The sequence below is a fragment of the Lissotriton vulgaris genome, chromosome 5 (assembly GCF_964263255.1).
Source record: "Lissotriton vulgaris chromosome 5, aLisVul1.2, whole genome shotgun sequence".
In the NCBI taxonomy this organism is placed as follows: domain Eukaryota; kingdom Metazoa; phylum Chordata; class Amphibia; order Caudata; family Salamandridae; genus Lissotriton; species Lissotriton vulgaris.
Window position 1 is genome coordinate 1,935,741,246 of NC_141693.1, and position 21,682 is coordinate 1,935,762,927.

The window sequence follows — 21,682 nt, forward strand, 5'->3', positions numbered from 1 at the left end:
AGAAGAGTTCGAAAACAAGGTGTTGCGTAACCAGAATGCTCTCTGCTTACATGTTATGTGTTATCCAGCCCCCCAGAGTTAATCAATACTGGTACCCATAGTTCAGTTTTGCTTCAAAAGAAAGGTTGTGAAATGGGAAAACACAGGGAGAGAATGGCGAAAGCCAAAAAGTTAAGATAGGCAAGAGAAGAATACTAAAGGCTAACAGATAGTTGATACAGGGATTAGGTAGTCCAGACAAGGATTAGTTAGGCCGGCTAGTGTCTGAGATTGGTTTCAAAACAAGGACGGAGGGGGTTTTCGACACGTTGCAGTCCAAAAGGGCAGAGATACTTCGTTCATCAAGCAACCTGTGTAAAGGCAACACAAAATGGCGGCAAATGTAAAATGGAGTCGAAATTAAAGAACCTCACGTGCATGAATCACATCCAACGTTATCGCATCGAGACACCATTTTCTTGCATCGCACCGGATCGTCGCATCGCATCGAGGCGCCATCTTGTCGCATTGCACTGGATCATAGATGCATCACCTCCTCTCTGGTAAGGAACCGACGCATCACCTTCCCTGCTCTGCAGTAAGGAACCAACGCATCACCTACCCCGAAGCAAGGAACCAACCCATCACATTCCCCTGCGATCCTTTTGTTTGTATTGCGTGACGCATCCAAGTTACTTTGAGAGTAAAGTGCTGCATTTACCATCTACATTGAACTGAGCTATTTCTACCATTTTAAAAGTCTATTTTTGATTACAGTATTGTGGATTTTTGTTGTTGGGCCTTGTGTTAAGTCTTGTAAAGATTACTTATTTTTCTAAACTGGTGTGGTGTCCATTTGCTGTGTTTTCACTGTATTACTGTATGTGTTCACAAATGCCGAGCTACCAAGGGGGTGAGCAGGGGTTATTTTAGAATTGTACCCCCTTACCCTGACGAGAAGCAAGAGTCCCTATTTGGTTACCTCTGCCAACTAGAGACCCCCATTTCTAACAATTACTACTTATTAAGAAACCCAATAGGTTTGGCTAGCTTTTGGCATATGATCATTGCTGTGTTTTATGTCTTAATCCAGCAACAGAAAATTCACAGTCACTGAAACATTGGCTATTGCTTGGATTCACTCACTAAAACTCGAAGTGTCACATATTGAAATTAGACATTAGAATGTCACTCTTATGTAGGGTTGCCACCTGGCCGGATTTATACAGACATGACCAGCATTTTAATGTTCCTATTCGTAGAAAAATCCTCCAAACTGGTATTTTTTTCACTTATCAGTACCTCCTTTATACAGTAAATGTCAGGAGACAACGCTTTAAAATGTGTTCTACAGCTGCCCTGTGGACCACTGACTGAATGTAAAGACAGAAAAAGTATGTTAAAATTACTTTATATAAGGTTCTACTTAAACTCATGCCTAGGCCTTTGAAGAATCTTAAAACGTAAACAGACGGGCAATATTTTTATGTAGGAAAGGTGGCAATCCTACTAACACTGAAACCACAGAAATGGCAGACATACATAAGAAATCTGAAAACTTGACAGGTATGAGTATGTCCCTTAGTTACAAATATGGTTGCCATCTGTGCGGTTTTATAACCGTCATTACCGGTATTTTTTTGTGTTCCATCCTGTATATAAATTAGAAAAATCTCCTAAAGCTTATATTTTAAACAGCCTTATCTTTCGGCCCCATAATTTTGAACTGGTCCAATAAAGAGCGTTTTCTATTTTCAATTGACTTTCTACATGTAGCGTCTGTGCCAGAAGGCAGGAGAAGCTGGTGCGCGTTTCGTGTAAGTGGTAATATCCTTCCAATATGGACGCCATTCTAAGTGATAGCATATCGTTAGCAGGATGGTAATGTTGGTTCGCTATGTATATCGTTCAAAGACAGCGAAGTAAGACAACGGGTATGCATCCTCTACCGATCGCCATCTTGGGAGTGGCGCAAGACTTGTGAGGAAACAAAGGACGGACTAAATCCCCCTTTGATATCCTAGAAAGCTGCTGTTGTTGTGGCCCCGAAAACCGAAGAGCGAGGTACGGGGGTTCCTGGGGACTGTGGGACTTCACCTTTCACTGATAAATGGGAAATCGGGCATCCGGGGGGACAGAGTTGTCATGATGGAGCACTTAGCAAGGGGCGGAACAAAAGCAAGAGCACCTGCTCCGGCTTTAGACCCCCTTCCCATGGCTCCTGTCCAGCCACCATTTAATGTGGCTCATCGTCATACCCATCCTTGTCGCATCCACATCGGCCTGGCTCCAGGACTCTTCTCCTCTTCCTAGCCCCCATCCCCTCTCTGCAGCCTACCCCCCTCCCTCCCTGGAGCATGTGGTGTCCGCCCCCATCCTCTTATCTTGCACCTACGCTCCCCTTCTGCGTCTACCAACAGGCTCCCCTTCTGCCTCCCGCAGCCAGCCCCACTTCAATCCTCTTCTACCCCCCACCCTGTACTTGTCCACCCTCTCTTTGAAGTACTGCTCCTTCATCACCTCCCATGATTCTTAGCATTTCTTTTCTCGCCCTCTTTATCTAAAGTATCCTGCTACCATCCAATATCTCCCTTTCCTACCCGCCCCACGATATTCTTTCAGGTACCTCGCTCATTTTAAGGTCTGGTATTTGATTGCACAGATATTAAACAGACACGTTTCTAACAATGTACATCAAATGGTCTTTGCTGTGTTATCTCCCTTTTCAACCGGAGTTCCGTCGCTTTCTTCTTTTTACCACATACACCAACATTCCACTGTGTACATCACATGCATGTAGATGATGAGTGCCAAGCAGGGATTCAGTAAGACGAGGCATGTAATTACTGATTTAGTCTGATGGGATCATGGTAATGAGGGCCCAGCTAGCTGTTTGGATTCTCATGGTTCCAGAACCCTTCCTGTTCGGGTCAGCACAATGAAACTGGGACTAACTAGTTAATCAGTTAAGGTTCTGATAAAAAATCGTGAGTCGTGGCTCAAATCCGAATATGTTGATAACACCATGAGTCTCTATGGCTGATGCTGTGTGCAAACTGCTAAGAACGACCAAGACATGTAATTGAGAACATGTCAAATTACCCCTCAGGTTTCAAAGAGATGGATTTGTCCAATGGTCATGGTGGTCAGCAGTGTTTCGCCTTAAATTATGCACAGATTCCTTCTGTTGGTGGGACCTCTGGGATTTGTGAGGCAGGGACCACTCTGCTCACTCTGAGTAGCAGATTCCCATTCAGGTGACGACTACTAATGTGGAAGGGAATACTAGATATTCCAATGCTACAATAGTAATGCCCGCTGAACCCACATATAGTTCACCAAACAGTTGCTATCATCACACCTATGAATTATAACATATTCCTTCACCCCTTTTCTCGGTACACATCGCTGTATTTGTTAACTACTGCAGCATCCTATATGTTGAGTCACAGCATATCAGATCCGTAAGCTGTATAGTGTGCAGAATGGCTCCGTCCACCCATCAAAATCCTCACCAAAGGAGATCAGGTCACTTTTGCAAGAAGGTCACTTCTCTGAGAAGTAATGAAGATAATTTAAACTGGCTGTATTGTTTACAGGTGCTTGAGCAAACAGGTTTTCCGAATATTCAACTCCATCCTCCTATCCGTGTAAGAAAACAGTGGAGCAATGATAGTTGTCTTCAGAAGAGTGGAGTAAAAAGCTCTCACTTTAGCACATAGAGCAATGAACAACACTGGTCCGCATTATCTGAGGCAAAGAATTCGAAAACACACCAACAACAGAGCACTCAGATCAAATGACCAGAATTTTCTGGTCATTCCACGATTTGCAAAGGCCAGGACCAGAGGCAGATCCTTTTCGGTTAAAACTACCACTCTGTAGAACACAATGCCGGAACATCTAAGGAAGATCAACTCTGAACAAATGTTCAGGAAAGCGTTAAAAACATGGCTCTTTGCTCTTCCCTAACACTCTACTACCGGTTCATATGCCAGGTCAACTAGCACTAATAGTGCTGGGACACCTCTGTTGGAGGTAGCCGTGCGCTCTACAAGCTATCTATTATTATTATTTGATCAATCTCGCCATCAAGTAATCTCACATACCAGCTGAAAAAAGGTAATTTTACCCCTTTGTTAAAGAAAGCCATTCTTTCTACTTCTAAGCTGCCCAACTTGAGACCTATTACTACCATTGCAGCACTAGCCAAGATAATAGAACATTTTATTGTCCACCAGCTACAGCCTATCCTAGACCTTCACCATCTTCTTTTTTCTGTTTTCTCTGGCTTTTGACCAGGCCAGGCCCCTTATGGGCATTTTGGGATGATCCCAGCAGCAGTTTAATGACAAGGTACTGTCCTTGCAGTTGCTCCTGAATCTCCCTGGGATCTTTTACACAACTGACTATTGCATTTTAGTACAGAATTTCTTCGCAGCTCTTGGGCCTTAGAAGGCACAGCAAGGAGGTTTCATTCCTTTCTTGATAACCGTTTGAAAAAGTTTAATTAGGCCCTTGATAACTTACATGTTTGAATATGGTGTTTCACATGAGTCTTCACTGCCCGTGTCATGTTTAAATGTTTGTCAGCCACATTTTGACCTGTTTGTGTACTGTTGGGTATCAGTTCATTCTTATGCTGACCAAATCCAGGATAATTCAAACATACAAAAGGTGATGGTAAAAGTGCTTGCAGTAAGTCTAACCACTTGCTATCGCTCGGAGTAACATTCCAACCCATCGTTATTTTGCCCACCATGCAACCTCAGCTTGGACCCAGCGATATTTAAATTAGCCTTGACCCTGCTCCAGTAGGAAAAGTCCTGCCAAAATTCAGGTGGCTTGGTGGGCAAAAGAAGAAGGGCTGGAATGCTACCATGAGCAGGTACAACTGGTTAGACTTATGGCAAGCTTTCTTTCCTCTTATCACCTTTTGTGTGTTTTCTGTGTGTTTTATGACCAAACCCAGGAAAACAAATTATTTTCTGGCCTAAAACCCGTCTAGAACTTCAGGTGCTCTATTCTATCAGGCTATACTTGACTTTATTAGACAACTGTACTCTGATGCCTCCTCTTCTGTCCGCTACGGGAAAAGCGGGAAGTGCAACCGACCATTTAAGATCTTAAAAGGGGTAAGGCAAGGCTGTGCCCTCACACCGTTTCTTTTTTCCATTTATACTAACTGTGCAGGAAAACATCTTGAGGGCCCAGCTGTGGATGTCCCTCTGTCCACTAATCACCAGCTGCTACCAATATTGGCATATGGCGACGATACTGTCTTGATGGCCCGAACTGGGATGGGGCTTCAGCGCCTATGCGGCCTTCATGAATTCATGAATTTAAAGGTCAACCAGTCGAAATCCTTTGTAATCATCACAGGGGCAGGGAAACGCGACAAAACACCTTTTTTATGGTTTCTGGGAAAATTGAAGTGGTGGAGTCGTTTCCCTATCTAGGTATACTTTTTGATAAAAATCAATCATGGTCAAAGATGGCTGAGGGAAGAGCAATGGGTATGGAGAGGAGTTTAATGGAGTTAAAAACATTCTCTAAAAGGCTGGGAGCAAAACCTTTAATCCCCATGAAAAAGATCTATCATGCTAAAACTAAGGCTGCAGCTTCTTATAGGGCAGGCGTATGGGGCATGGCGCCTAGTGATTCCCTTCAGTCCGTAGACAATACATGTGTTAAGTCTTTTACGTCTCTTCCGCAGTCCTATTCCAACTATGTCCTTAACATAGAACTTGTCCAACCCTACATATGGATACTATTAAACTGGCCCCACTCATGCTGTGGCTTTCTATCTGGCGTAGGGACACAGTCCCTCTCATTCAAAATAATATAAGTAATGTTTTAAATCATAAAACTACAGCAGGATTAGGTGGCTAAAGTATGTTGAGATGGAACTGACAGCTATTGGTATGAATCATCTTTTTAAGGACCCAATTTACCTGCACCATATCGAGACGGAAGTTGGCTGATACATTTATGTTGCTGGCTCAATATCATGGAAGGTAAAGAAATTGTCAGTCGGCCCTCCTATATGAATTAACTCCACCTCTGCATGAGGGAAGATATTTTTATCTGGCTGACGTCCATATACTACGTAATAAATTTATCTTACTAATATTCCGCCTAAATGTAATACCACTTATGATAGGATACCCATGGAAGAAATGTAAGCACTCCGAACTCTCCTTGTGTCCGTGCGATATGCAATCACCACAAAATGATCTTCACGCCCTATTTCTTTGTGGTTTTTATTGACAGGGAAGACAGAAATGTATTGTCCCGATCTGTAAGAAATATAATTTTAAACTCTGTTGTGTAGCATTGTATTTCTTAAGATCCCTTCCGAATCCTTTCGTCTACTTCTCAGTTGCATCATTCCAATGGGCGTGTATGGAAAAAAAGGAAATAAACTGGCCCATAATCAGTAGAGGGATTGCTTTTTTAAATTTGTAATTCTTTTAATATTGATTGTTTTAAAGCTGCTGTTAAGTAGACCGTGTACAATGCACAACAAACTGATTGGTAGTGTTCTTTTAATTATTGGGACCTACGTATCATATAATTATGTCTAAGTAATGACATTTTATGTACATTTATGATCTTATGTGTAAGATCATATAACAAATTGAATCGAGGTGCTCTATTTGAGCTCGAGTATCGAGGATTGTATTTCAGATAATTTTCTCCAGTTACATGGCTGCAACATGGAGTTGATTAATTCCGGGTGTAAGGGGACATTATCGTTAACCTCCGTTCCACCCAAAGATTTTTAATGTGTCTCTCAAACTTATAAGTGGATATTGATAAAAAACATTGTGTTCCTTGCAGATATGTGCAGACTTTACTTCCTCATTAGAAAGAATAAACATACACTTCCAGTGCTGTCCGTTAAATATTGTTTCTCAATAGTTGTAGCAGCTATTAATTACCCACTAAACTGTTGTAAAACTCTATACCTATATTCCTGCTGTGTAGACTCCAGCGAGAACAAAATGCTCCTAATGTTGGTCTGTAGACGAGAAATCTCATTTCTACAGAATGCAGGAATTTACATAGGTTGCATTTCTCTGACTGGATCTGCTGGAAAAAATAGTTTCTTCGAGAAATCTCCCCCCCACACACACACAAGATCCACACCTCTAACTTCCAAATTACAATTTTAGCTACCTCTTTATAATTTGTAAGTGACAAGGCCATGCTAGTTACTCCATGGGTCATCCTTGTTTCTTTGGGTAATCTATCTTTTTCAGTAGAAGCCTCCTACATCTCAAACTCTCTTCCCTTGAACATCAGCTTTTTACAATGACTTGTTCTCTTTGGGCAAAAGCTGAAGACAGCCCTGTTTAGTTGGCGTGGGTTACAAGACCAGCACCTAGATACCGAGGCAGGTAGTGTGCACCAAGTAATTGCTGTTGTTTTACAGAAGATTAGGGCTTTCTCCTGTCAAAGTTTTCAACTTAATTAATTAATATAAATTATATTTTTTACTTATTAATTACATGTATTAACAATTAATGCATTTTATTATTGAGAATAAGTTGCCAGTTGTATTATGCTGCTCTGACAGCTTTGCATTTTTTAAAAAGACTCTGAAACTATACCCTCTATAGGTAGGCACACAGTAGTTTATTAGACCAAACACCACATAACTCATCTCGAGGCTGTGTGTGCATTAGAAGGGCGGCCTAGCCAATAACTGTGAATTGATAGCCCTCTCCTGATTAAATAACGAAAAATAAAGCTTAATCTCAGGCAAATAGATTTAATTCGGCTGTGTAAACAGAGCCCTAAATGCAGAAATGTGTCTCAGATAGATTTTGCAAGAGCAGACACTCCTATTTTAACAGGTGAAATGCTCAGACTCTGTGGAACCAAACGCAGAAAGTCTTGACTTCCTGCACACCCCATTGAACACGCGAAGACATAGCTGAAGAGAATTTGGACATGTATTAAACTAGGTTTGCAGAACACTACCAAGCAGTTGGGGACGAGAGCATGTAAGCAGAGCAGACGTGGAGCGTTTTGGAACCATGTTATACGCTTGGTAGTCCAATGGCAAACAAAGCTGGGGAGACTGAATAAACTGCAGAAGGTAGCAAATGTGAAAGAGCTTCAAGCCCCAAATAGGCCTAGGGATGTACATGGGTGCCTTGCTGTTGTTCCAAGTGCTGGATCCAGATGGAATTAGCGTAGACAGGACGCCATCAGTTAAGTTGTAAGACCGGTTCAGAGAGGTTGGAAATAAAGAAAAGCCCCATGAGGGGTCCTTGTGACTTTGGCAGACCACTGTAATGAGAAGGCTTTCCTGCTTCCCACAGACCTGCAGAAGGACATGAGGCTGCAGTGGAGGCTCATTCTGATACTTTCTAACCTATTCCTCGATATTATTCGTAGGAGAAAGGCAATGCTGGCTCTACAAGGTAAGTTAGCCTATGTAAGGAGTGAAGCCTTTGTTTCAGCATCCAGCTACGCTGCGTTTCCAGCTTGAAATCAGGGTACAAATTTGCTAAAACGGAATAAAGGAATGTGTTGCTAGTTTAGAAGCTGAGGGCTGTCTCAGTCGATAAGGCGGCTGAAGAGCTGAGTTTGCTTTGTTGCAATCAGACTTTATGGATATGTTTGTTTTCTTCACTTGAGTGACTGGAGATATATTTGTTTGTTGTTGTTACGGCTGTATGTGTTCCCTATCCGCGATCCCGCAATGAGTAAAATTGAGGCCGTTTTTCCAAAACATGTCCTGCTTTATATATGAAGGGATGAAACAATCATTAATGTGTGTCCCTAGTGATCTCTGACTTGTATTCTAGTAAATGAGGTCACCTGGGAGCTCTGACCCCGGCATCTATTTCATGATGAGTTTTTATATTGGTTTCCAATAATCTAATAAAAGTTTTAAAACTGTTTAGGTTAAAGTATTTTGATTGAAAGTGGCATCCCTTCCTATTGAAATGTAAGTGCAGTTGGCTGGAAGAGGGTGCAGGCAGTTTCGGTTTCAAGCTTTGGGTTGTAACAACACTGAATAACTAACAAGGGCTTGTGTAAAGATATGTGTGTATAGTAGCACAGATGTAGAGCAGCAGTTTGACTCACAGGCGAGGGCTCAAAACAAGCATTTGCAATGCAATAGGTCTCGCAATTGCGAGCTTTTGAGCTAATCGCTTTGTAAATGAACATACCTTTTACTTGTGTTTAAAAAATCTGCAATAATAAAAGGCATTGTCATTTACAAAACCAATAGGTCAAAGTTTCAAAAAAATGAAAGACCTATTGCATTGCAAATGCTTGTTGCTTACAAGTGCTCCATGCTGCGCTTTCACTAGAGGCCACACCCCTTTCTTTAGACGAGCCGAGTCCAAAGAAAGGTCCACGGCCGATATTAAAGTGAAAGTACGTTATGGGGTGCTTTTACCCAAAAAAGCATTTGTTTGTTAAGTTTTTGTAAAAGCGCCTCGTGAAAGTGCACATGGCGTGCTGAATGTTGCAGGAGAGCATGTACTGCCTGCAGTAGGAGAAACCATTAAAGAAAATAGTGCCCACAGAGTAAATAAGACATGATGTGTAACAACCGAAGTAAAAGGCCCGTCCTCATGGGAGGATACAAATAAAGACAAGGCGGTACTAAGGAGGGGCTAACAAGCCTATTAACGAAACCGAAGCCAGCATTTATGAAGGACAGTGACACAAGCCAATGACAAATATGGGCGTAGAGTGGGCCGGGCTTCAAGTCCATACTCCAATACAGCATTGCTCGCAGAGTAGAACTATCTCGGAACCAGGGCTCCGGCTTAGGATATTGAGATGAAATTTTTGATTACTTCAGTCAGCCACAGTGTGACCCAAAATAGTGATGTATTACAGTGCCCCCTTAATTTAAGCAGATCTTCTCAGCTGCTTTTCATGTTTTCTCAGATGCATGTACCTTGCATGCTGATGTATCCTGTGTAGAGAGATTTAGTCTAAACTCAAAGTTGAAATTTGGTGTGATAACTTATTTATGATTTCAGTTTAGTGGCCTAATTTGGTCCACTGGGTATGTAGCAGACATTAGAAACAGACAATATAAGCATGCCATGGCTCATTTCACAAATTTTGGATGGTTTAGTAAAAATAATAGTATTTACTCCTCTCCTCCCCCAGACCTTCAAAGATTGGCAACACTTCGATATAGTATAATCCAGAGTACTGAGCACTATTGAAAAGAAGTGTCATTGAAGTTGTTGCATTCCAGACAATACTCTGTGCTAGCTTCCATATAGCTTTCTTGTTCTTACATCTTTCTACTATCTTACATATTTCTTTCATATACCTTCCTCTCACTTTATTATTGTTTGCCATGTTTCCTATTTCTCCATTGTTTTGTGTATCCTCTGGCTTGTTGTTCTTACTCCTTGGTTTTTCAAAATCTCTTTTTTTTTCATTCTCTGCCCTCCTTTTGCTCCACCTTTTAGGTTATTAAAGGTGCTGGCATCCTGACCTGATCTGGAACGAACCGACTGTGGCTGCAGAAAACATGGCTTTTGGTGTGGAAGTCCTGCGTTTCCAGCTTCCAGGCCATGAGGCGGCCACCTTGCGCAACATGAACCAACTGCGGTCTGAGGAGCGGTTCTGCGATGTCACTGTTGTGTCAGATACTCTCAAGTTCCGTGGCCACAAGGTCATCTTAGCAGCTTGCTCGCCCTTCCTGCGAGACCAGTTCCTACTTAACCCGACTTCGGAGCTCCAGGTTTCTCTCATGCACAGCACCAAGATTGTTGCAGACCTCCTACTTTCCTGCTACACAGGCACCCTGGAGTTTGCAGTACGGGACATTGTGAACTACTTGACAGCTGCCAGCTACTTGCAGATGGAGCATGTGGTAGTGAAATGCCGGAATGCTCTGCACCAGTACATTGAGCCCAAAATGTACCTAAAGGATGAGGGCATTGGGGGAAGCACTAAGAGGGGACGGTCTAAATCCTTTGGTGGTGGAGCATCAAAGTCCAGGGGTGGGATACACAGCAGATCTTCCCAGGCTAGCACCAAAGCAGATCTGCCCCCACAAGAAACCTTGGAGATGAAGGTGGAAGCCAGTGAGGAGGAGGAAGAGGATGACAATGAGGAAGAGCCAGAGGATGACTCTGCCTCTGACTACTGTCTTGTGAAGGTAGAGTCAGCCATGGAACAGTCTCACCGACGGAAGAGGAAGCAGAAACCACAACCCAGGTGGGCTAAGGAGGATTCCAGGGAGCAAGATGATTCACAGGTCAACTCCACCGTGGAGAGTCTGAACCTGGAATTGGAGAAGAGCCAGCAAGGGTTGATGAAAGCCTGTTACAATTTCTCGGAGGACATGGAGGGTGATGGGCTAATGATTATCCCCAGTGGCTACTATGAGGAGAGGGAGGCAGCCACCAGTAGCGGGGAGTGTGAGAGCAGCATGGCTGGGATCATGGGGTACGGAGGGCGGGCTTTCAGCTCCAGCACCATGAAGGATATCCTTAGGATGGGGAACCCTTTGAGGAACATCAAGTGCGCCAAGTGTGAAGAGGTCTTCCAAGGTGTGGAGAAGCTGGTCTTCCATATGAGAGCACAACACTTTATATTCATGTGTCCCCGCTGCGGCAAGCAGTTCAACCACAGCAGCAACCTGAACCGGCACATGAATGTGCACAGAGGTGTCAAGTCGCACACATGTCTCATTTGCGGCAAGTGTTTCACCCAAAAGTCCACGTTGCATGACCACATGAACCTACACAGTGGTGCAAGGCCATACCATTGCTCCTACTGTAACGTTCGCTTTGCCCACAAGCCTGCTATACGCCGGCACCTGAAGGAGCAGCATGGTAAAACAACTGCCGAGAACGTTATGGAGGCCAGCGTGACTGAGATAAACCTGCTAGGCGGTTACAATGAGCGGGAAGAGGGAGGGGATCTTGGCTATAGTGAAAGAGACGATGGGCCTGATATTGGCTATGCCGATCGAGAGGAAGTACCACTTCCTGGCTATGCTGAGCTCGAAGAAGGGCCTGTTCCTAGCTACTCAAAGCAAGATGAAGAGTCCGAGCCTGCACCCCAAGATCTCGGCCAGGATGAAGGGACGGGTACAATGGATTGAATTCACTTTGCTGCTGAGACACTGCATTGAAAGACAACAATGAACTATAACTTTTGTTATTGTATTAGACATTTCTTGTGTGCGATGTTATTATTTTTTTTTTAGACTTTTTTGTGGAGGGTAAATCCTCTTTTATTTTATACCTCGAAACCAAGAATAGCTCCAGCCTGTTGCAATTTTTTAACCCACTTTTGCCCAACAGGTTACTGTGATATCACCTCTACTGCGCAAAGATGCTTTAGCCATACAGTGCCTTTGTAAGGGGGGGGGCTAGTCTAGCTGTTGGGTTCTCTTCCTTTCGCTCTCTATTCAAAGCTCGTTTACACAGTAAAGTCACAGGTTTACACTTGTGCCTGCAGTATTTCTACATCTTCATATATGTATTTGATCTAGCATCTCTTCAATTGTAAGTGAGGAAATTGGCTTTAGCTTGCATTTGAGTCCAAAAAGAATATTATGTTGATAAAGATCCATTGATGGCTGGTTTTGTGATAACAGTTGGTGAGTACTATACTTGATAGTTTTTCTTTTCTGGTATCGTACCAGGGGAACATGTGTTCTATTTTTTTCCCTGTACATCATGGAGTCTTTTTGTTTATTTTAATGACGTTTCTTTTTACGCCCATAGAGTAATGTCACTAGAGCTGTAGCTTCTACTAAGGTATCGCTATTTGCCCAGAACAGTTCAGAGCAGGTTGATCTGCATCTTTAGTGCCCCTGGGAGCAAACCAGGTCGTGAAATTAAGGTAATTTTGTGATGATTTCCGCAGGTCTCTTCATCTGTATGTAAATTAGTGACCTTAAATTCTTCAGTAGTGGTGAAGACAAGTTGCAGACTTAGAGTAACTAATATTAAAATGAGGTTAATGGTCCTGTATTTTTCACAAAAATATAAATGTGTACGTTCTAGAGAACAGAGTAAACTAGTCGTTCTAACTTTCCTGGTTTGTTAGAATTTTTAGCACTTTGTATATTCTCAAGACAAAGGATTTTAGCGGATTATGGACCTCTATTCTGGAGTGATTTTGAATGCCAGCAGCAATTTTATAGATCATTTGATGGTAGAAATGGGAGAAACGCTGTGATTTCAGATGCAGATTTATGCAGCTTTTTACGTTGGCACTAAAAATGGTTAATTTTTTCCTGCATCTGGTCGCCAGTTGGCACACCTGGACCTCTGTGGTCGGTCCTCTTGCACTGAAAAGTGAAATAATTGTTAGGGCTGCAGTCTCAAATTTGGTCTTGGACTATACAGTCTCTGCTGTTGATCTGCTTGGATTCTCCTTGAACGGTTGTAGTCGGGGCGACTAGTCATAGGTTGTTAGGTTCGTCCCAGAACAAAGTTCTTCTGTCTTTCTTCCCCCCTACATTTGGACACCTGTTTCTCCATTTTGGTTGGCTTGTATTGGATATCACAGTTGGAAATAATTGACTCGGCCATTGTGACACGGACACAATTGTTTGACTAGGTTCTCTTCTGCAGAATATGTTAGACCAGGTATCTCTTCGAGTTAATTAATCTTCAATACCTACCAGGTTTAAGGTGTTCTTGGGTGTGCGCCTTTTTCAACCTCAACATTACTCTGCAAAGTGTGCATCTCAATTTTTTGCTGTGTTCCACTCACCTTCCTGCTGCGGTGTTTCATGTGTCAGTCCTTCATCTTAAATTGAAGAGTAAAGTGTTATGGGAACATTTGATGAGCTGCAAAGTGAACCCTGCAAGCTAGACACCGAAGACTAAGCAATAACTGAACATGCTGCTAGTTACCCAGAGATTGACACCCAGAAAGGTTGGTGTGGCTTTGGCAGCCAGCAGGGGTACCTTCTGTCACACAAGGATTTAGGCACTGTGCAAAAATACATTATTGCCGGGACAATTTTCTCCAAATTAGTACATGAAGTAAGGCAAAAATACACATTTTTTACTCTGACTTTCTGGGCAGTTTTCTAACAAATACTGTTTTATTCTGTGCACCATGTCATTCGAAGATCTAATTAGTTGCTTTCTCTTCTGTTTCTGTGAATTATCAGCATTTAGAATCTTCCCTTTTTCTCAGGAGATCTTCATTTGAAGAATGTAGACAAATATGTGCATGAAATCTAAAGCTTTACAAAAGTGAGTAAAAACATGAAATTATAAAAGTCACATTTGGGAAAAATGGAAAAGGCAAAAGTAGGAAAAAGTGGTTGACTGTAAGCCTACAGTTTGCTTAAGGTGAAATCCGACACCGGCAGCTCATTCTAGTATTTTGTGAGGCATACAGCAATTTACATATTGGTCCCTTTTCTGTAAGTTGATGCTGTTAAGATTTCCTATTCAAATAATGTACGTGTACTTTATTACAATGCTGGTGTGAAGATGTAGAATTTGATGTATACTCCCTTGCTGCACATCTCGTGTATTTATTGGCCATGCAGGGATATGTTTTCTCAGCATGCCTTCTGGCCTGCTCCGTAGCATACACTGAATAATTGTTTCAGTCCAGAACGCAATCGCTGCAAAGTCCAATTCAATATTTGTTGTTTGTGGATAAAGAAGGGCTTCTACCTCTTGACTTTCTAACATTTATCAGACGAACTGTGACATTGACACTAACAAAGCCTCACTCTCCTCTGGGGATCTCAGCTTTCCGGGGGTGGGTGCTGCATGAATTCTGTGTCACAGTGAGCGTTGGTGCTACTTTCCTCGGGAACCTGGGTCAGTCAGTGGTCATTGAGCAGTGCGCTCCCAGGGCCACAGTAGCACTACACTCCAATTGAATGGCCAAGTTATTCCATTTAGACCCTTCACTCTCAGGGTAGCGAGGACTAGCTGTCACAGATCACTCCTGGAGGTGGAGGTTGGAAATGTAAATCCATTAAAACACTCAGTAATCTTAATGTTCAAGCAGTACTTCACTTTAGAAAAAGTATTTGACTTATTTAAGAGAGTAGTAAATAGCTCAGTTAAATAATAAGCACATTCTGGGGCCAAGCACAACCCTAAATTTTGTCTTAGAAGTAAGCGTTAGGCTTCTGAAAACAAACTCTATGGTTAGTTTTCAATTATGGAATTTGGGTCGAGTTAATTTGAGGATCTTTGGAAGGGCTTGCCTCTTAATGTTTTAGACCCACCATTTAGTAAAGTCTGTGGTGCTCTCCCAGTATTTCTGGTAGTGATACCCTGGTTGTCCAGTTTTGGTCACTACTGTCAAGTTGGGGACAATCTAAGTCCAGATTGATAGTCCATATGCATGTTAGGACTAGATGGACTACTAACCCAGTATTAATTACATAGATTATTTTTATTTTAGGGGCCTGTATTTCAAATTAACGTTTGCATCAAGTTTTTATTGTGGTAGTGGTGCATACGAGCTGCTAGTTCAACCATGGCCAATGATTCTTAGGGTCAAGCACTGACAATGACGGTATTGTGTGAACTGTTGAGTTGAAAAGACGATTCCAATAATCAGAAATTGAGTCCGCCTCGTACAGTTAGCAGAAGGAAATTCTTTGGTGGGGTTTCATAGGCAGATGCCTTCATTGTCATTCAAAGGCGATGCAAAGAGAATTCAGTAGCCTTGTACACTTCTCGGATCGTTGCAGGTTCACACTCACGTTGGCGACTAGTGACGTTGCAACTCCTACAATGACTTATTTGGAAAGGCTGATTTAATTTAAGGGTGCTCTTGCCTCTCACTTGAAGACCACCTATTTGAGATTTCGATTTACAAACCTATTGGATTGAAGACTAACTTATTTGTGTATGTATGTAACAGTTGGTAAAACACAGCGTCTTTGTGTACATTTCTCTGCAGCAGTGCAACTTTAAATAGGTCTAGCAGATAGAGGTGACAGTGTCACTGATGTTTCTAGTGTCTGTGGCGGACAGCTAAAATTACGTTTGACCAGTTTCTCTATGGTTCCTGGTGGAGTGTTTCCCCAGTCGTTCACCCCCTTTGTACCCCGATTCTGGTCACTACCTGAAGAAAAGCGGCCAGTTTACCTGTTGAACAATTGCCCAACATTTGATGTGTTCAAATACCTGGAATGGTCCCTCTCGTCTGTGGGCTGCTCCTAAAAATACGAGACAAAGGTATGCGTAGAGTGGAGGGAGTAAATGCTGCCTCCTCCCCATACTGTTGATGCTCTGGGTTCGTATATGTAAATAGTAGAAAAAAATAGTTTTCTGTGATTCCAGTGCATTTACCTGTGCTACATTTAAAGTAGAAAAGCACAATATAAATCATGTCTTGTTTGAAAGTATTTCAAAATCCTGGGCAGCCCATATCTGCAATGCTGCTTCACTTCCTTCCTTTTTTCCCAAGCTACTTAATGTCAATGACAGCAGGCTGTTTAAATACCAAAAATGGGGTTTGCACATCTACTTCTCATTTTCCCAAACCTTTCCATTATCCCCTTATAATAAAAAAAATGTAGATTTTATAGTGTATTAGGTTTTTGTTTCAAGAGTATTTAAAAAAAACTATTTACTGTTGACAGAAACGTGACAGTTAGTTGCTCCCTCTGTGCTGTTTGATGGTATTCATAAACGGTTACAAAGATCTGTCCAGGTAGTGAAAACACTGAGCTCTTTGAAACACGGCACAGGAATGGGATGTGTTTGTTTAAGTGTGTTTTTACTTTTTTGCCTTTGTCGAATTGAGGGTGATTTGTTTACCTGTATTAACACTGATTTGACCATTGCACTGTTAATGTCAGATTTGACCATTGCACTGTTTTTCTGGGGTGGTTCATGTATTTGCCCAGTTTGTCTGAGTGCCACGTATGGTGCTTAGAAACTATCTGATTTACTATGTGGCAAGCCTTTATTGGTCTTGCCCAAGACATCTTTCAGTCTGCATGAGCAGACATGGATTGGGTCATACTTTAACCAAATTTAAAACAAACACTGCAATGGAAGAAGCAGGGCAGCCCATTGCCTGCCATTTGTTGGCTTCATTGTCACTCCCATGTACTTGCTTCTTATTGGTCCGTTTCTGTCCCTTTCCTGGAGCATGGGCGTTTTACTTGTGTACTACCACAGCACATTTTTTCAGGCACTAGTTTTTTGTTTATTTTTGTTTAAGCACTCTACGACTGTATTTTTTTTCAACTGTCTTCCTCATGTATTTCTCCCTCATCGGTGTTCACCCCTCCCTCCAACCGAGTCCCTCCTGCCTGCTGACCCTCCGATGTTTCTCTGCTTGCCTTCGCCCCATTCCTCCCACCCTCTGTTTGCAGTCTGCTTCCTGTCAGCCCCTCCTGACCACCCTCTGTTGTTCCTTTCCCCGCCAGTGCTTAATGTGAGCCTGTGGTTTCCGGTGCTGGAACTTAATTGTCAACACACATTATGACAGTCTACCACATGCTGGCACTGTCTGTCTAATTTAGAGATGAGCACAACAGATATTTATTAATTCAGTAAACATAAAAAAAGACTAATATGTGTCACCCAAGCCATGCTTATAGCTTTAGGGGTATGGAATAGTCTGAATTATTACATTGCAGGAGTGTGGTGGTTGGTAGCTGTGGTGGTGCAGTTCTTGACAGCACCGGCAGGGGAACAGTGTAGTGGAGGATGCAGTGACCTCTTGACAAGAGCCCTGGCACTTACATTTTTTTTTTACAAATTAGGCACTGGCCCTCGCGTGGACCCTCAATTGTCTTCGTGCTTGTTCCCGGCCCCTCCTGACTCCCATCCATTAACCTTATGCTGGGCAACAAAACTGTTGTTTGTCTGCTTACCCCAATAACCCCCCCCCCCCCCGCCCTCTGTTGTCCATCTACATGCCCCAGCCCCATCCTCGCACCTCTGTTGTCTATGTGCTCCCCCACCAGTGTCTTTGCCTCTCTCCCTCTGTGTTGCCCCCCTGCTTTGCTTTGCCCTAGAAAGGGGTTGTTATCAATATAAAATGTTCTAAGCGCTGGCAGTTGTTGCTTAAATTGCAATGTTTTAAAAAAAATTGGTTAGAATATCACCCGATCCATTTCGGCCATGTAGACGGAAGCATTTCTAACTGGTGAAAAGTGTCTGCAAAGTTTCCCATTGTATTGCTTCCATTAAAGTAAAAAGCTTTTTTGAGGATTGTTTAGATACTGTTATTTCGAAAAATGTATCATTTGGAGCCCGATTTACTAAACCCTGTTTGCAAACAAATTTCACATCAGGTCTGTGAACAGGGTCTCGTTTTGCAATGCAACTGAGTCACACCGTAAAATATATTTCCAGATGAGGTCACAGAATGTCACACCTCAATAATATGTGAAGATGAGACATTTTTTGACTTACTCTGCCTCAAAAAAGTGGCTGTGAACTGAAAGACTGAGGCCTGTGAGTAACGGCAAACATTCATCCATGCATTCTTCAATTGTCCACTTTTCTTTTTTTTTAAGCAGCCCAGGTCCATAAAGGGACAGATACTACTATCTGTTCCTCACAGGCTTTGTGCTGCGATTCTCAAAAGGAATGCTGTCCTATAGGGATAGTTATCCTTAGGAAATTAGGTACCACACCTTTTTTTGGTATCAATATATTGATCGCTGATCCATGATTTCTGGTTGCATTTGTAGTTTGTAACAATTCATACATTTCATTCTTGGCGTCAGGTGGATGTCCTGATAGCTTTGTAGCTATTCGATCTTGAGTGTTCTGCAAGGTATGAAGCTGTAATTGAAGGCTTCTAATCTGTATTCCAGATGCCAAGCAAGTAGCCGGATCTCCTGTGAATGGCCGTAACATGCACAGCTTGACAATTGAAGAGCTTGCTGTTCTCTTCTAACAAAAGGTCCTCAACAGCCTTTGTGGGTCTGTACCGGAGCTGATATTTTTATTTCGAGACCGGAATGAAAATTGAAATGACTGTTCAGTGGTTACATGATTATAGTGCACTGGATAGGTGCATATCTTGTTGCCTGAACTCTGCTGGAATGGAGTTCAGATCTTGGAGCGTCTTCTTTGGTTTTGCACAATGACTGGTTGGAGTTGGGAAGTGAGGCCACTGTGTTGCTCTGTTCATAGGGGGATTTCAACCTAGGCAATTCGCACTCGCCTCTACTACTGATTTTCTTGAATTTCCTTCATAAGGACACCATAGCCTCTTCTCCCTCTCATCCAATGTATGTGACGTTCACCCACCATGCTCATTGCATTGGGAAGCTCCACAGTGGGGCTTCTGGTGCTCATTAATCATGCTCCGTTTCCCATATTCTCCTTTGTAGGTTGGTGTATGCTAAATGTGCGTGCTTAGAAGCCGCAGTCAGCACTAACTGTATAGAATGAACACCTAAAATAAGTGAACACATTCTAGTTCAAAAGGATGATGGACAGGTCAAGATCAATTGATCAGATACTCTGCAGTAACTGAATTTCATTCTGGAAAGTGATTTTTTTTGTTTCTTAAAACAGAACTAATGTACTAATTTTGTATTACTGCTGATAATAAATTCTTTTATAAAAACGACCCTGCGTGCCAGCTTGATGTTTTCCTTTCGTTACCATGCTTTCCTGTCATGTGCACCGGATTCAATGGCACTGAAACAAATTTCAGAGTGGCGGGTGCCTCCATTAGTGTTGCATCACTGAAGTCATAGAAAATGTGCAAAATTCAAGCATCACACAAACAACAACTGTAGCAAGTGAGCCCAGCCCGTTAAGTAGGAGAGTGGTATGGGTTGGCATGTTGCCGGTAGGGCTTTTTCTTTTACAGACCGAGCATTTTATATTGAATTTCCATCTAAACTTGCACAAACTTGTAGCATTACTGAGAAAACTATACCGGGCACAAATGGTAGTGTGTGGAAATCGGATTTATTTGAATATTTATAATTTGCGAATTACCTCCTCCATGTGCCTTCTGACAGTTCCCCGCTTCAAGAAGAGCCGGATGGGGGCCTGAAATTCTCTGTCTTGGCCCCTTCCTTTTGGAACTCCCTCCCGCTGGCCTTACGCTCAGCTGCCTCTTATATGGAGTTCCGAAAATCACTTAAAACCTTTCTCTTCCTGAAAGCTTTCCAAGCTTAATAATCCTCTTGCTCCCCTGTTTCTGGTTTTAGTGTTTATCAGCGCCATGAAGCCGCACGGCATACGCGCGCTTTATAAATTCTTTTAAATTAAAAATTAAAATTAAATTACCACATAAAGTGTCTTGATTTGTTTTGAGCCTATTACAATATTTGTATCATCACACTTCACAATTACCTAAAAAAAAGCGCTATTCAGCGTGAGGTTGGTTCCAGGGTGAATCCCAGTGACTTGGCATTCTGTGAAAGTTAGAGTTGGAAGTAGTCAAGGTTCATGTCATTGGTCCAGGTTTGTACCAGATCTTGTGAGTTGCTCTTGACAAATAACAGGAATTTTGTCTAGTTGGGTTGAGCTTCAGGAATGTCCAGGTCTGGATGATGTATGAGCAGCGTTTGAGGCATTGGATGTCTGAAGCGGAGGAGGCGTACAAATATAGTTGTGTACTATCTGCATATTGGTGACTTGTGATGCTGTTATCTGCAAGTAGAGCAAAGAGAGGCTCCATGTAATGGTTGAAGATGACTGGAGACAGGGTGGAACTCCAGGGACTGCACACATGATAGGTATCATTTGAGATCTGGAGGTGACCTGGTAAAAATAGGTCATAGAAGGCCCAGTGATTCATATGACAAGCAATGCAAGGCAGAGCTGCTGTAAAATGATGCCAAATAAGTAGGGATGGGTGTTGATGACAAGAGCAGTAGTCAGGCACTTACATTTTACTAAAATTCACCTCACGAACAAGTAAAGCAATGGAAGAGGACTCAAGATTTGCTGGAGCAGGTGTAGACTGTGTCCATATACCCCGGAATCTGTGGTTCACTTAGTATGTTGTTGTCCAGCACTGCTGCCTCAAAGTTGCCTCTTTTTAAAGCCAATATACTTGCGGCATGGCATCAGAACTTGCAAAGTGGCAGTGTTGTGTGTCTACACGTGTGATGTTCCTGTGGAGTTAGCACAAATTGCTAAGTTCTTTGCTACAGTGGGAGGGTAATTGAGGGAACAGTCTATAACCCTGGATTCACCTATGAGCACTTGTGCAGTCTTATGGCAGACTGCAATTATCTCTCCCTGAATTCAACCCTGAAAACACAAGGTTGGTTGTATGTTAATGGAGTCTAAAACAAGTTTGCAACCATGGTCAGGACCACAAAATGTACTTATATTTGTGGGCACTGGGTGAATCCCAATTTTCTTTGGTGGACTCCCGCCTATGGAATGGGATGGTAGCCCAGCTTGTCGCATTTTGTGAATTCACTCTAATCTCAATATTCGACATGAAATCATAAGTGCTCAGAATCTAGGGACGTGAAGTATAGTAAAGCACACTGCACTATCCGCAAACTTGCACTGTTTTTAAGATTGATCACAAAGGCATTCCGATTGGTGATCTATAGATAGGTCTTAACCTCTGGTAGACTTTGTCATTGTTTTAATGATTTGAGGTTCCTTTTTAAAAAAGAAAATCTTTATAGTTGAAGATCAGAAGTGCAGGTATAATACAATACATATGGTTCAGGGTACATCAACATAAAACAGTACATAATATCATAGCAATAAGGCTTCGGGATATCCCCAAAAATGCATATAGG

The 21,682-nt window shown here is 42.4% G+C and overlaps 1 protein-coding gene across 1 annotated transcript; it reads left to right on the forward strand.

Annotated features, from left to right (window-relative positions):
- The first annotated feature begins 1,978 nt into the window (after window positions 1-1,978).
- On the forward strand, window positions 1,979-19,524 carry LOC147717796 (zinc finger and BTB domain-containing protein 12-like). Its single transcript, XM_086924579.1, has 2 exons — window positions 1,979-2,043; window positions 10,443-19,524. Exon 2 carries the CDS (start codon window positions 10,505-10,507, stop codon window positions 12,086-12,088), a length of 1,584 nt encoding a protein of 527 aa, XP_086780705.1. The 5' UTR covers window positions 1,979-2,043; window positions 10,443-10,504; the 3' UTR covers window positions 12,089-19,524.
- The last annotated feature ends 2,158 nt before the right edge of the window (window positions 19,525-21,682 follow it).